Source organism: Oncorhynchus clarkii, chromosome 2, assembly GCF_045791955.1.
Source record: "Oncorhynchus clarkii lewisi isolate Uvic-CL-2024 chromosome 2, UVic_Ocla_1.0, whole genome shotgun sequence".
Taxonomy (NCBI): Eukaryota; Metazoa; Chordata; class Actinopteri; order Salmoniformes; family Salmonidae; genus Oncorhynchus; species Oncorhynchus clarkii.
The window spans coordinates 61,751,127-61,767,762 of NC_092148.1; the positions used below are offsets into that span (position 1 = coordinate 61,751,127).

A 16,636-nucleotide genomic window follows, 5' to 3' on the forward strand; every position below is an offset into this window, starting at 1 on the left:
GTTTCATGAGCTGAAATAAAAGATCCCAGAAAGGTTCCATGCACACAAAAAGCGTATTTCTCTGAAATATGCTGCAAAAATTTGTTTACATGCCTGTTGGTGAGAATTTCTCCATTGCCAAGATAATCCATCCACCTGACAGGTGTGGCATATAAAGAAGCCGATTAAACAGCATGATAATTACACAGGTGCACCTTGTGCTGAGGACAATAAATGGCCACTCTAAAATGTGCACTTTTGTCACACAACACAATGCCACAGATGTCTCAAGTTTTGAGGGAGCATGCAATTGGCATGCTGACTACAGAAATGAACAACAGAGCTGTTGTCAGAGAATTGAATGTTAACTTCTCTACCATAAGCTGCCTCCAATGTCGTTTTAGAGAATTTGGCAGTACGTCCAACCGGCCTCTCAACCGCAGACCACATGAAACCGCGCCAACCCAGGACCTCCACATCCGGTTTCTTCACCTGTGGGGTCATCTGAGACCAGCCACCTGGACAGTCCTCAACTGGCAGCTGCCAGTTGAGGACTTGTGAGTCGTCTGTTTCTCAAACTAGACACTCTAATGTACTTGTCCTCTTGCTCAGTTGTGCACCGGGGCCTCACACTCCTCTTTCTATTCTGGTTAGAGCCAATTTGCACTGTCCTGTGAAGGGAGTGGTACAATTTCTAACATGGAATAGCCTTCATTTCTCAGAACAAGAATAGACTGACGAGTTTCAGAAGAAAGTAATTTTTTTTATGGCCATTTTTAGCCTGTAATCGGCATCCACAAATGCTGATGCTCCAGATACTCAACTAGTCTGAAGAAGGCCAGTTTTATTGCTTCTTTAATCAGCATAAACATTTTCATCTGTGCTAAAATAATTGCAAAAGGGTTTTCTAATGATCAATTAGCCTTTTACAATGATAAACTTGGATTAGCTAACATAACATGCCAAATTCTGTTTCTATATAGAAATGCTAGAAAAACAATGTGTTGAAACTTGTTACAAATGATGGAATCACGCATGATTCACGAATGATATTTTGAAAGAGGAAGTAAAGTACTTTAAGGATGTTTTCGTTTCAGTCTCTTCCATCTCCACTAACTGAAACTAATTGCATGGATTTTTTCCATTAACATCTGTACAGAAAGACTCATGTGAAGGCCAAATTACAGAGGAGGAACTTCTTGATGCAATTAAAGCCTTTAAGGCTGGGAAAACTCCAGGGCTGGGTGGCATACCAGTGGAAGTATACAAAACCTTATTTGATATACTCAGAGGACCATTATTAGCATGTTTTAACCAGTCCTATATAAATGGTAGATTATCAGACACACAACAAGAAGGTCTGATATCATTATTACTGGAACAGGACCCAAGTGGTAAATATAAAGATCCAGTCCATTTAAAACATGTGAGACCTCTTACACTTCAGTGTTGTGATGCAAAATGCCTCGTGCATTGAATTTAAAAAGTATTGTCAGATAATATTCATCCTAATCACACAGGTTTTTTACATGGACGATACATTGGAGATAATATAAGACAAGTACTGGAAACAATAGAATACTATGAAATATTGGAGACACCAGGCCTTGTTTTCATAGCTGTTTTTGAAAAGGCTTTTGATAAAGTATGACTGGAGTTTATAAATAAATGCCTAGAATATTTCAATTTTGGGAAATCTCTTATAAAATGGATTAAAGTTATGTCTAGTAACCCTAGGTGTAAAATAATAAATAATGGCTACATCTCAGAAAGTTTTAAACTATCTAGAGTAAAACAAGGTTGTCCACTATCGGCATATTATTGCCTTCGAAATGTTAGCTGTTAAAATTAGATCAAACAATGGTATTAAGGGGTTAGAAATCCGTAGCTTAAAAACGAAGGTGCTATTGTACGCTGATGATTCATGTTTTCTTTTAAAACCACAATTAGAATCTCTCCACGGACTCAGAGGATCTAGATACTTTTTCTATCCTCTCTGCATGAAAAATGCTAATTTTACATTACTGTGTAGTTTACCAATTAAATAGTCTGACGGAGATGTGGACATACTCGTTATACAAATCCCAAAAGAAAGAAATGATCTCATTCCAATACATTTTTATGGAAAGTTAGCAAAAATAGATAAGCTCTTGCTACCATTGAAAGGTAAATACCTGTCTATTTGTGGAAAAATCACCCTGATTAACTCTTCAGTTGACCTATTTTCTTATGGTTTTGCCTACACCTAGTGACCTGCTTTTTAAATTATATGAACAAAAAATATTCAATTTTATTTGGAATAACAAGCCGATATATATCGGCTATAACGAATATGAATTTGGAGGGCAGAAATGATTAAATTGTACTAAGTTATTCTTAAATCCAAACTGGTTCTCTAGTAAATTGGTAGGAATGTCTCATCCTATGTTCAAGAATGACCTTTTATTCAGATTACACCTGCTCACTTTTGGTTGTTTGAAAGGAAATAATCTCCACGATATCGTTTTTTTTTTTTAAACAAGCCCTAGGAAGTTGGTTGCAATTTCAGTTTAATCCACCTGAAAAGCCAGAACAAATAATACAACAAATAGTGGTTAAACTCAAATATACTAATTTATATATATGTTTTAATGTATTTTTCGAAGAAATGTTTAAAAAATGTATTTTTTTGTGAATGATATCATAAATAAGACTGGTGGAGTTATGTCACACATGCAGCTAACACAGACATATGGAAATGTCTGCTCTACCCAAAATTACAACCAACTAATTGCAGCATTACCACAAAAATGGAAGAGGCAAGTAGAAGGGGAAAAAAGTAAGAACTTGTATGTCAGCCCTGTATTAAAGAAGATAAATGATTAAAGAAAAGTGTAATAAATAAATAAAATATACCAATTTCATTTAAGGACCAAAAAACTGACAGCTGTGCCATATAAATGGCAAAATAATTGGGAAGAGCTTTTCCATGTACCCATTCCATGACACATGGTCTATGAATTGATACGCAAAACAACGCTGGATTCAAAACTTCTAATTTTTCAATTTAAATTACTAAACAAAATTCTTGCAACCAATAGAATGTTATACAGTGCCTTGTGAAAGTATTCGGCCCCCTTGAACTTTGCGACCTTTTGCCACATTTCAGGCTTCAAACATAAAGATATAAAACTGTATTTTTTTGTGAAGAATCAACAACAAGTGGGACACAATCATGAAGTGGAACGACATTTATTGGATATTTCAAACTTTTTGAACAAATCAAAAACTGAAAAATTGGGCGTGCAAAATTATTCAGCCCCCTTAAGTTAATATTTTGTAGCGCCACCTTTTGCTGCGATTACAGCTGTAAGTCGCTTGGGGTATGTCTCTATCAGTTTTGCACATTGAGAGACTGACATTTTTTCCCATTCCTCCTTGCAAAACAGCTCGAGCTCAGTGAGGTTGGATGGAGAGCATTTGTGAACAGCAGTTTTCAGTTCTTTCCACAGATTCTCGATTGGATTCAGGTCTGGACTTTGACTTGGCCATTCTAACACCTGGATATGTTTATTATTGAACCATTCCATTGTAGATTTTGCTTTATGTTTTGGATCATTGTCTTGTTGGAAGACAAATCTCCGTCCCAGTCTCAGGTCTTTTGCAGACTCCATCAGGTTTTCTTCCAGAATGGTCCTGTATTTGGCTCCATCCATCTTAACATCAATTTTAACCATCTTCCCTGTCCCTGCTGAAGAAAAGCAGGCCCAAACCATGATGCTGCGACCACCATGTTTGACAGTGGAGATGGTGTGTTCAGGGTGATGAGCTGTGTTGCTTTTACGCCAAACATAACGTTTTGCATTGTTGCCAAAAAGTTCAATTTTGGTTTCATCTGACCAGAGCACCTTCTTCCACATGTTTGGTGTGTCTCCCAGGTGGCTTGTGGCAAACTTTAAACAACACTTTTTATGGATATCTTTAAGAAATGGCTTTCTTCTTGCCACTCTTCCATAAAGGCCAGATTTGTGCAATATACGACTGATTGTTGTCCTATGGACAGAGTCTCCCACCTCAGCTGTAGATCTCTGCAGTTCATCCAGAGTGATCATGGGCCTCTTGGCTGCATCTCTGATCAGTCTTCTCCTTGTATGAGCTGAAAGTTTAGAGGGACGGCCAGGTCTTGGTAGATTTGCAGTGGTCTGATACTCCTTCCATTTCAATATTATCGCTTGCACAGTGCTCCTTGGGATGTTTAAAGCTTGGGAAATCTTTTTGTATCCAAATCTGGCTTTAAACTTCTTCACAACAATATCTCGGACCTGCCTGGTGTGTTCCTTGTTCTTCATGATGCTCTGTGCGCTTTTAACGGACCTCTGAGACTATCACAGTGCAGGTGCATTTATACGGAGACTTGATTACACACAGGTGGATTGTATTTATCATCATTAGTCATTTAGGTCAACATTGGATCATTCAGAGATCCTCACTGAACTTCTGGAGAGAGTTTGCTGCACTGAAAGTAAAGGGGCTGAATAATTTTGCACTGCCAATTTTTCAGTTTTTGATTTGTTAAAAAAGTTTGAAATATCCAATAAATGTCGTTCCACTTCATGATTGTGTCCCACTTGTTGTTGATTCTTCACAAAAAAATACAGTTTTATATCTTTATGTTTGAAGCCTGAAATGTGGCAAAAGGTCGCAAAGTTCAAGGGGGCCGAATACTTTCGCAAGGTACTGTATATATATACGGGGGGGATACAATCTTCCCAGCTCTGCAGATTTTGCTGTGAGGAGGCAGAGTCATTAGATCATTTATTTTGGTATTGTCCATATGTAGCTCGTTTTTGGTCACAGGTCCAGGAATGGCTGAAGAATTGCAACATTTGCCTAGAACTAACGCTGCAGACAGCAATACTGGGTGATTTGAAAAGCCATAGTCAATCAATCTATAATAGAATAATTATTTTAGAAAAAAATATTTTTAATTTACAATCCGTAAAAGCTATGAGAATAGAAAGGTTCAGTACTTTTGTCAAGCATCACAGCACAGTTGAAAAATATATGGCAAATGGAAATCCAAAATGGATGGTGTTGAGAGTTAGATGGGAGGGGTTGAATGGAGCTGAAGGGTGGGACTAATAACAAGATAACCAATGTAAAACATACAGGGTCTGTAAAATGTATATAGGTTCAGAAATTTTCTGAAATAGCACAGTTACAAATAGAAATCAAACTGGATGGATATCAGAAATAGAGGAAGGACTAAAAACAAACAAAATATAATTATTGTATAATAGATTGTGACTGTAAAATGTGTATAAGATGTATATACTGAAGGTAGAAGCCTAAGTCTTATTGTTTATTAGTTTACTCCAATTGGGGGAAGGGTGGTAGGGTTTGTGGGAATAATAAAGGTATATTAAAAAAAAAAGATCTATGTCTATATAGGTATATGTATGTATATAGGGTGGGGAGAACAAGTATTTGATAACCTGCAAAATCGGCAGTGTTTCCTACTTACAAAGCATGTAGAGGTCTGTAATTTTTATCATAGGTACACTTCTACTGTGAGAGACAGAATCTAAAACAAAAATACAGAAAATCACATTGTATGATTTTTAAGTAATTCATTTACATTTTATTGCATGAGATAAGTATTTGATACATCAGAAAAGCAGAACTTAATATTTGGTACAGAAACCTTTGTTTGCAATTACAGAGATCATACGTTTCCTGTAGTTCTTGACCAGGTTTGCACACACTGCAGCACGGATTTTGGCCCACTCCTCCATGCAGACCTTCTCCAGATCCTTCAGGTTTCGGGGCTGTCGCTGGGCAATACAGACTTTCAGCTCCCTCCAAAGATTTTCTATTGGGTTCAGGTCTGGAGACTGGCTAGGACACCCCAGGATCTTGAGATGCTTCTTATGGAGCCACTCCTTAGTTGCCCTGGCTGTGTGTTTCGGGTCGTTGTCATGCTGGAAGACCCAGCCACGACCCATCTTCAATGCTCTTACTGAGGGAAGGAGGTTGTTGGCCAAGATCTCACGATACATGGCCCCATCCATCATCCCCTCAATACGGTGCAGTCGTCCTGTCCCCTTTGCAGAAAAGCATCCCCAGAGAATGATGTTTCCACCTCCATGCTTCACGGTTGGGATGGTGTTCTTGGGGTTGCACTCATCCTTCTTCCTCCAAACACAGCGAGTGGAGTTTAGACCAAAAAGGTCTCATCAGACCATATGACCTTCTCCCATTCCTTCTCTGGATCATCCAGATTGTCGTTGGCAAACTTCAGACGGGCCTGGACATTCGCTGGCTTGAGCAGGGGGGACCTTGCATGCGCTGCAGGATTTTAATCCATGACGGCGTAGTGTGTTACTAATGGTTTTCTTTGAGACTGTGGTCCCAGCTCTCTTCAGGTCATTGACCAGGTCCTGCCGTGTAGTTCTGGGCTGATCCCTCACCTTCCTCATGATCATTGATGCCCCACGAGGTGAGATCTTGCATGGAGCCCCAGACCGAGGGTGATTGCCCGTCATCTTGAACTTCTTCCATTTTCTAATAATTGCGCCAACAGTTGTTGTCTTCTCACCAGGCTGCTTGCCTATTGTCCTGTAGCCCATCCCAGCCTTGTGCAGGTCTACAATTTTATCCCTGATGTCCTTACACAGCTATGTAGATATTCCTTTAAAAATCAGCCGTTTCCAGCTACAATAGTAATTTACAACGTTAACCGTGTCTACACTGTATTTCTGATCAATTTGACGTTATTTTAATGGACATAACATGTGCTTTAATTTCAAAAACAAGGACATTTCTAAGTGACCCCAAACCTTTAAACCAGGGGTGTCAAAGTCAAATGGACGGAGGGCCAAATAAAAAAATCAGCTACAAGACGAGGGCCGGACTGTTCGAATGTTCATTGAAAAATTTTTAAATGACGCATATAGTCTAGTGAACCTAATTGAACCTACTGAAAACCTAACAAATATATTACAATATGATCAGATAAATAAAGCAATATTTTCTTATGGCTCTGTCAGTAATCTTTAATTTTCAACAGACACAAAAGACAAATTTCCTTTATATAAATATCCCCATAACATGAACATTAAATGAAAGAAACCGGTATTCAAGGCACCATCAGTAGACTATATTTTCTATTTTAGCAAAAGTGGGCTAAATTTACTTCAAAGAAAAAACAATAATAGCAATTTTCTATCATCCACTCAACTGAAATATTTTTAAAATATAATTGGATTGAAATACAAAAAAATAAAGTGCAAAAATCTATTAATCAAAAACAACACTTTGTTTAAGGAGAAGTAACATGCAGTGAAAACAAATATTAAATTTTAACTTTTAAACTTGAACTGAGTAAAAACTCTAAATATGTGATTGCACAGTAATGTTCACTTGTTTGAGGTTGAGGGTGATACTTGGTGGTGTCCCATCTTTTCCACAAGTTCATCAATGTTCGGGGTAAGGCTCTGAGCTGAAGAAATCCTCAGAATTGAGTGGAGGTGTTCAGCAGTAAGTCGACTTCTGTGTGATGTTTTGTTCAGGTTCATCAAAGAAAACAGTTGTTCACACAGGTATGTGCTGCCAAACATAGACAACGTTTGAGCAGCCTGGATGCGCAGCTGGGGCATTGTGCCGGGGAGGAAACGGGCGAACTCCGCAGCACCCACTGCCGCATATTTTGCCCTCAGTGCATCATTGCATTGGAGGTCAATCAACTCCATTTGGAGGTTTGGTGGTGAGCTTTCCACGTCAACAGCAAATGGGTTACCGAGCAGTTCCAACCTGCTTTTTTGTGCTTCAAAGTCAGCAAATCGGCGTCGAAAGTCAGCGGCAAGCATACCTATTTTATCAGCCAACTGTGTGCTCGGGAACGCACTGGTAGAGAGCTTCTCTTTCATGGTCTGGCAGCTGGGAAAGTGGCTCAAATTTTCTTTCCGCATCTGCGTCTCCCACAGAGTCAGTTTGGTTTTAAATGCCTTCACTGTACTGTACATATCAGAGATGACACGATCCCGACCCTGCAGCTGCAAGTTTATTGCATTCAGATGACTCGTAATGTCACACAGAAAAGCCATTTCACACAGAAACATTTCGTCTCGGAGTTGTGTTGTGTCTTTCCCTTTGCTGTCCAAGAACAGACAAATCTCCTCACGAAGCTCGAAACATCTTTGAAGCACCTTTCCCTGGCTTAGCCATCGCACCTCTGTGTGATAAGGCAAATCACCATGCTCCGTTTCTAACTCCGTCAGAAATGCCTTGAACTGGCGGTGATTCAAACCTTTGGCTCTGATAAAGTTAACTGTGCGCGTGATGATGCTCATTACATGCTCCATTTTCAAGGCTTTACCGCACAACGCTTCCTGGTGTATGATACAATGATAAGCTGTCAGCTCACCTGTCGCGTTTTCCTCTTGCATCTTTTCCCGTATCTTCGCCACCAGTCCGCTCCTGTGTCCACACATCGCAGGTGCTCCGTCGGTTGTCAAACCCACGAGTTTTTCCCAAGGCAGCTCCATCTCATTTACACATCTTGACACCTCTTCATACAAATCATGCCCCGTAGTTGTGCCATGCATAGGACGTAAAGCCAAAAACTCCTCTGTCACGCTTAGGTTGGAGTCCACTCCGCGGATGAAAATTGACAACTGGGCAATGTCAGAAATGTCGGTGCTCTCATCCACAGCCAAGGAATATGCAATAAAATCTTTTCCCTTTTTCACAAGCTGCTCTTTTAGATTGATGGACAACTGGTCTACTCTCTCGGCAATGGTGTTTCTGCTCAGACTCACATTTAAAAAGAGTTGCCTTTTTTCTGGGCAAACTTCGTCACAAACTTTAATCATGCAGTTTTTGATGAAATCCCCCTCCGTAAATGGCCGGGCTGATTTAGCGATCTCTTCTGCCAAAATAAAACTGGCCTTGACAGTTGCGTCCGCGTGTGTGTCCGCGTGTTTCGTTTCATAATGTCGTCTCAGATTATACTCTTTCAGTACCGCCACACTTTCTCCACACAGAAGACACACAGGTTTTCCAGCTACCTTCGTGAACATATACTCCGACTCCCACCTTGTTTGAAACCCCCGGTTCTCAGTATCCACCTTCCGTTTTGCCATTTTTGATGGGTATCTGAAAGTTAATTTTACTGTGATGCTGACGACTGCTGTGCCAATAAATATTGAAATGAAGCAGCCTACTGCTCGGTGCGTCACCTTTGCATTGTGGGAAATGTAGTATTGGTGCGTGTAAAAGATCTGCGGGCTGCCGGCTTGCTGCGGGCCGGTTCTAATAATAAATCAAGATCATCCCAGGGGCCGTAAAAAACCTTCTTGCGGGCCGGATGTGGCCCGCGGGCCTTGACTCTGACATATGTGCTTTAAACGGTAGTGTACGCAAAAAAGAAGAAAATCTGAGTTTACGCATTTTTAGATCATTGATGTTAATGGTTTAAAAATGACAATTTATGTGTTTTCTTCTCAAGAAATAAACAAGTAATTTGACAACACTGTTTGTACGCTTTTAAATGATACACTCAACCGTTTATCTTTCCTAGTGATGAAGACATGCATGTCTCATGGTATGGTGGGGTATGACAAATGGGTCAACTTTGAGCAGCTTTATCTCCTGAATGTTTTGGCATTCAGGTCCAAAATGTCACTTTCTGACCAATTGTTCCATGGGCAAACGTGTATTGAAAGTTTGTTTAAATTAAAAGGGATGCTGTCAAAAAGTGATTCAAATGGATTTACCTCATACACTACATGCTTGTCTCAAATCTCATTCCAAAATCATGGGCATTAATATGGTGTTGATCCCCCCTTTCCTACTATAACAGCCTCCACTCTTCTGGGAAGGTTTTCCACCAGATGCTAGAACATTGCTGCAGGGACTTGCTTCCATTCAGCCACTAGAGCATTAGTGAGGTCGGCACTGATGTTGGAGTGAATAGGCCTGGCTCGCAGTCGGCGTTCCAATTCCAATTCCAAAGGTGTTTGATGGGATGACGTCAGGGCTCTGTGCAGGCCAGTCAAGTTCTTCCACACCGATCTCGACAAACCATATCTGTATAGACCTTGCTTTGTACACAGGGAAATTGTCTTGCCTTCCCCAAACTCTTGCCACAAAGTTGGAAGCACAGAATCGTCTAGAATGTCATTGTACGCTGTAGTGTTAAGATTTATCTTCATTGGAACTAAGGAGCCTAGCCTGACCCATGAACAGCCCCGGGCCATTATTCCTCCTCCTGGCATCCACCAAACCCAGATTTGTCCGTTGGACTGCCAGATGGTGAAGCGTGATTCATCACTCCAGAGAACTCGTTTCCACTGCTCCAGCCCTGGAGTACAATGGCAGTGAGCTTTACACCACTCCAGCCGACGCTTGGCATTTGTGACATATCGTTTGAAGGCAGTCATCAATTTGGCAATCTGAAATACAACAATCACTTGATGTATTAGTTATAAGGCCGTCCTAAACCTAATCACTGCTAAATAACCCTTCCTCCCTGTCTTCCTCCTGCTCCTCTTTAGGCACGGTCTCCACCGTTTCTTCTCCTGCCGGGGGATAGCCATTGCTGTTGAGGCCTTTTGGAGTCGGGGCCACCGGGAGATCACCGTCTTTGTGCCTCAGTGGAGGCAGAAGAGAGACCGCTATACCACAGGTCAGAACAGACACGCCACAGCACAGGCCACCTCAACCTGTGCTAAATCTCATCCTTCTGGTTTTGGGTGGTAAAAAATGTACATGAAATGTACCCGTAGGAAAGCCATCCAAGGCTTTGGTCAGTTGAAAGACGATTGGAAAATAGTTGGGAGGATTCATGTTTGAATAGTTATAATGTGCTCTGTTAAGGATATGTTTAAATGCAGTGGTGATTTTAGCATGTAAATCTTGGTGGGGTAAACTCCCAAAAATGTTTTTAATGCATGCCAGCAAAGATACAACACTAAACAATACATTAATTTCACCATAACGGTGACAAAAGGTGCCCACAAACTGTTAGGTCCTATATAGAGCTGTCGCAACAGCAGAGCTTTCTTTTCAGCACCATGGAGTGAATCCTTACCACTGCTACACCTGGCTTTCAGCGGAGCCTTGTCTGACAGCGAAAGTTAATTCAGCCTCATTTACAGCCTTTTTTTAAACAGCTGATATGGCTGACTTGCTTGACCAAATGTGGCTTCTACTGACAATTGAGATGTACAAACTATGGCATAAGGGGACAACAAGCAGATAAGAAGCAATCTGTCATTTTGATTTAAGACATTAATGAGTGAGGTAGGACAGACGTACAGTACCAGTCAAAAGTTTGGAGACACCTACTCATTCAAGGGTTTTTATTTATTTTTAATATTTTCTACATAAACTATGAAATAACACATGAATCATGTAGTAACCAAAAAAGTGTTAAACAAATCTAAATATATTTTAGATTCTTCAAATTAGTCTTGATGACAGCTTTGCACACTCTTGGCATTCTCTCAACCATCTTCACCTGGAATGTTTTTCCAGCAGTCTTGAAGAAATTCCCACATATGCTGAGCACTTGTTGGCTGCTTTTCCTTCACTCTGTGGTCCAACTCATCCCAAACCATCTCAATTGGGTTGAGGTCGGTTGTGTGGAGGCCAGGTCATCTGATGCAGCACTCCATCACTGTCCTTCTTGGTCAAATAGCCCTTACACAGCCTGGAGGTGTGTTGGGTCATTGTCCTGTTAAAAAAGAAATGATAGTCCCACTAAGTGCAAACCAGATGGGATGGTGTATCTCTGCAGAATACTGTGATAGCCTTGCTGGTTAAGTGTGCCTTGAATTCCAAATAAATCACAGACGGTGTCACCAGCAAAGCACCATCACACCTCCTACTCCATGCTTCACAGTGGGAACCACACATGCGGAGATCATCCGTTCACCTATTCTGTGTCTCACAAAGACACGGCGGTTGGAACCAAAAATCTTACATTTGAACTCATGAGACCAAAGGACAGATTTCCACTGGTCTAATGTCCATCGCTGTAGATATTCCATAAAAAATTGCCGTTGCCAGCTACAATAGTCATTTACAACATTAACAATGTCTACACTGTATTTCTGATCAATTTGTGTTATTTTAACATCTCTAGGGTATGTGGGACGCTAGCCCACCTGGCCAACATCCAGTGAGATTGCAGAGCGCCAAATCCAAATACCGAAATACTCATTATAAAAATTCAGAATAGATACAACTATTTTACATAGGTTTAAAGATTAACTTCTTGTGAATCCAACCACGGTGTCAGATTTAAAAATGCTTTACGGCAAAAGCATACCGTACAATTATTTGAGAACATAGCCCAGCAGACAAATCATTACAAACCGTAACCAGCCAAGTAGAAGAGTTGCACAAGTCAGAAATAGAGATAAAATTAATCACTTACCTTTGATGATCTTCAAATGTTTGCACTCAGAAGACATTCATTTATTCAATAAAGTCTCTTTATATCCGAAAACCTCCGTTTTGTTTGCGCTTTTTCTTCAGTAATCCACAGGCTCAAACGCAGTCCCAACAGGCAGACAAAAAAATCCAAATTGTATCCGTAAAGTTCATAGAAACATGTCAAACGATGTTTATATTCAATCCTCAGGTTGTTTTTAGCCTAAATAATCAATAAAATTTAAACCGGAGATTAACGTCAGCAGCATACCACCCTGCATACCACTGCTGGCTTGCTTCTGAAGCTAAGCAGAGTTGGTCCTGGCCAGTCCCTGGTTGGGAGACCAGATGCTGCTGGAAGTGGTGTTGGAGGGCCAGTAGGAGGCACTCTTTCCTCTGGTCTAAAAAATATCCCAATGCCCCAGGCCAGTGATTGGGGACACTGCCCTGTGTAGGGTGCCGTCTTTCGGATGGGACGTTAAACGGGTGTCCTGACTCTCTGCGGTCATTAAAGTTCCCATAGCACTTATCGTAAGAGTAGGGGTGTTAACCCCGGTGTCCTGGCTAAATTCCCAATCTGGCCATCAAACCATCACGGCCACCTAACAGTCCCCAGTTTACAATTGGCTCATTCATCCCCCTCCTCTCCTCTGTAACTATTCCCCAGGTCGTTGCTGCAAATGAGAATGTGTTCTCAGTCAACTTACCTGGTAAAATAACGGATAAATAAAAACGTTGTCAATATAAAAGGTAAACAAGAAATGCACACTCTCGGTCGTGCGCATGAAAAAGCTCTGTGACACGGCAGGGTCTACTCATTCAGACTGCTCTTACTCCCACATTTTTCAGAATACAAGCCTGAAACCATTTCTAAAGACTGTTGACATCTAGTGGAAGGCATAGGAACTGCCTAAGTCAATGGAGTCCTAAGTCAATGGATACTGTAATGGCATTGAATAGAAAACTACAAACAAACAAAAAATCCATCTTCTGGGCCTGAGTAGAAGGCAGTTTAATTTGGACATGCTTTTCATCCAAAATTCCAAATGCTGCCCCCTACCCTAGAGAGGTTAATGGACAAAACATGTTTTTCTTTAAAAAACATGGGCATTTCTAAGTGACCCCAAACTTTTGAACGGTAGTGTATATTTTTTTTTTGTGCCCCACCTGCCCTGAATGACGGGTCATCACGGTGTAAATGTGTGTATTTCCTCCACGTGTCTCAACAGAACAACATTACCTGAATCAACTGGAAGACCTGCGTCTGCTCTCCTTCACTCCTTCCAGAGAGGTCTGTGGAAAGTGGATTTCCTCACATGATGACAGGTACTGCTAAGTCACGCATCTCACCTCGTCATACAGCCTGCCCACCCTCTGTATATTCAACCCGGTGTCCTCACCCCCCCCCCCCCCCCCCCCCCCTCCCCCTTAATGTACAAAACATTAAGAATACCTTCTAGGCTCGGGCAGTATCCATATACTGGGGTATTTGGAGAAGAAAAAAAACTATTTTTTGTTAAGTTTAATATTTGTAGCCTGTTTAAGTAAATGCTTGCAGTCAACTTATGCAATATGTTTGGCGATAAAGAACATTGCGTCACATTATTGTCACATTATTATGAAGTTTATTTTAGTCCCCAGTCACATGTCATGTGGACGACAAGGTGTCAAAAGCGTTCCACAGGGATGCTGGCCCATATTGACTCCAATGCTTCCCACAGTTGTGTTAAGTTGGCTGGATGTCCTTTGGGTGTTGGATCATTCTTGATACACACAAGAAACTGTTGAGTGTGAAAACCCCAGCAGTGTTGTAGTTCTTGACACAAACCGGTGCGCCATACCCATACTCAAAGGTACTTAAATCTTTTGTCTTGCCCATTCACCCTCTGAAGCGCTCACATACACAATCCATGTGTCAATTGTCTCGAGGCTTAAAAATCCTTCTTTAACCTGCCTCCTCTCCTTCATCTACACTGATTGAAGTGTAAATGTTTTTTTTGATAACATGATGGTGGTCCTTGCTCACCTTTTATTTAGATTTTTTTATTGAACCTTTTATTTAACTAGGCAAGTCAGAACAAATTCTTATTTACAATGACGACCTACCCTGGCCAAACCCGGACGATGCTGGGCCAATTGTGCGCCGCCCTATGGGACTCCCTATCACGACCGGATGTGATACAGCCTTCATTCGAACCAGGGACTGTAGTGATGCCTCTTGCACTGAGATGCAATGCCTTAGACCGCTCTGCCACTCGGGAGCCTTGCCCACATTCTCTACTACCACCACATCCATACTGACTCACTGTCAGGTGACTCAGTCCTTTCACTCTCTCCCCTGCAGGTTTCTGCTCCATCTGGCAGAGAAGACAGAAGGGGTTATCGTCACCAATGACAACCTGCGGGACTTTGTAAATACATCACAGGCATGGTTGAAGATCATCCAAGAGAGGTGAAGGCCTTTTAACCAATCATCAGACATGCACTAATTTCTCCACAGACATTTATATATATATCATCCATGGACACATTATGTTAAGAAGCCTTCTCCCCTAACACTGATTGTCCCCTTTTTCAAGGCTTTTGCAGTTTACCTTTGTGGAGGACCACTTTATGATCCCAGATGACCCCCTGGGGAAACATGGCCCCCACCTGGATGTTTTCTTACGGAAGGACAACAGGTGTGTGTGAAAGAAAGGAGATGATAGTATTGTTCATACACTATGTCCTGACTTTAATGTGTGCGTACATGCATGCACACGCGGCATGTATGTGTGAATATTGACCAAACATGTGTCTCTCACAGACGGAGCCCAGTTGCACCTCTTCTGAGGCCGGACCCCCAAGCCACCCCGCAGCATGTCCACGCTATGCAGTCTGCTCCCTGCCCCTCAGCTACCCCCCATCCCTCAGCTACCCCCTTGATGAGGCCACCCTCCCAATGGCCGCACTCTGGGCCCCCTGGGTGGCACCGCCCTTGCCCTACACCCTCACCCCCTCTCCAGCGGTCACACCCCCCTCCCCCAACACCGTCCCCCCCTCCACAGCGGTCACCCTCGGAAACCATAGAGCTCAAAAGTAAGATGTACGATATCTTCCCCGGCCAGAATCAGCGCATTGACCGTATCCTGTGTGACAACCCCTACATGAGGGACCTGAACGCACTGTCAGGCCTTCTGCTGGGATGAAACCAAGCTCACATACAGTACTCAGCCACTCACACACAGATACACTTAAAAGTCTGTCTGTCGAATGATGGCGCCAAGAGTAGGCCTATGTACGGAAAACTGAGATGTTTTTTATTAAAGACGATGATCAACTGCACTGCTATTGGGGATGGCTATTTGTTTGGAAGGCATCAGTCTCCATTTTCTCCACATTTTGTTTAAGTTCAACAGTGTCCATGGAACATATCCACTAGCACAAATGCACTTCTATGACATTTCTAAATAGTTTGCTTTCTAGTGAAACCATGGAATGTGGGGAGAAACTGTCCAGCTGGCATATGATGTGCACATATTTGTTCTGAGTACTTAGGTCTTTAAAGTGTGAAACCAAAATTGTGTTGAAATTGCTGTTGCTGTTATAACTGCTGAAGGAAAAGTTATTTTGTTCATGTTGTAATATAATTACAGTTTATTATTTGATTGAGCAAATATGAAAATTGTGACATGTGTAGATATGGTTTTATGTGAACATCTACGAAAAATACAGCAGCCTATAAAGACGTTTTTATTTTATTTTTTACTTCAATCTGCCTAATTGCTCCAGTGAATCACAAAACAGTGCTTTAGTACCAGGTTGGCAGGGTCTGGAGGACCCAGTGCCCTGTCCTAGCACACTCCTGTGCTGAGGTTAATGATATCTTATATTAATATTTTATCTAAAATATGAGTAAATTATATTTCTTACCTACTACACGTCAGTCTGGCTGCCTCTCATCTTCCAGTACTGAATGTCCACTACACTCACTGAGGACATAACCATTGTATCTTCGGGAGAGTCCCAGACTGACTCGGATGCCAGAAGAGACAATTTACCCATGTTACTCAATGATCTGGCACACCCTGGCCATTCTCTTTTGCAAGTCACTACCTTGTAATGGTAACACATAGCAAACCTGGAGTTCATGGTTGGTCAATAGGATAAGACCCCAGTCACCAGCTATGGCCACCAGAGGTCACTGTACACTAAGCTGTCAGGGGCTAGTTGCTACTGAATCACTTCCTCATTACCACAA

The 16,636-nt window shown here is 41.6% G+C and overlaps 1 protein-coding gene across 1 annotated transcript in view; it reads left to right on the forward strand.

Annotated features, from left to right (window-relative positions):
• The window catches only part of LOC139371164 (NEDD4-binding protein 1-like), a 31,273-nt gene extending 15,137 nt beyond the window's left edge, over positions 1 to 16,136 (forward strand). The window contains exons 3-7 of the mRNA XM_071111296.1: positions 10,515 to 10,645; positions 13,626 to 13,722; positions 14,741 to 14,848; positions 14,976 to 15,077; positions 15,203 to 16,136. Of these exons, the coding sequence (XP_070967397.1) occupies positions 10,515 to 10,645; positions 13,626 to 13,722; positions 14,741 to 14,848; positions 14,976 to 15,077; positions 15,203 to 15,584 (820 nt within the window). The 3' untranslated portion in view covers positions 15,585 to 16,136. The remainder of the gene's footprint in view (positions 1 to 10,514; positions 10,646 to 13,625; positions 13,723 to 14,740; positions 14,849 to 14,975; positions 15,078 to 15,202) is intronic.
• Positions 16,137 to 16,636: the final 500 nt, after the last annotated feature.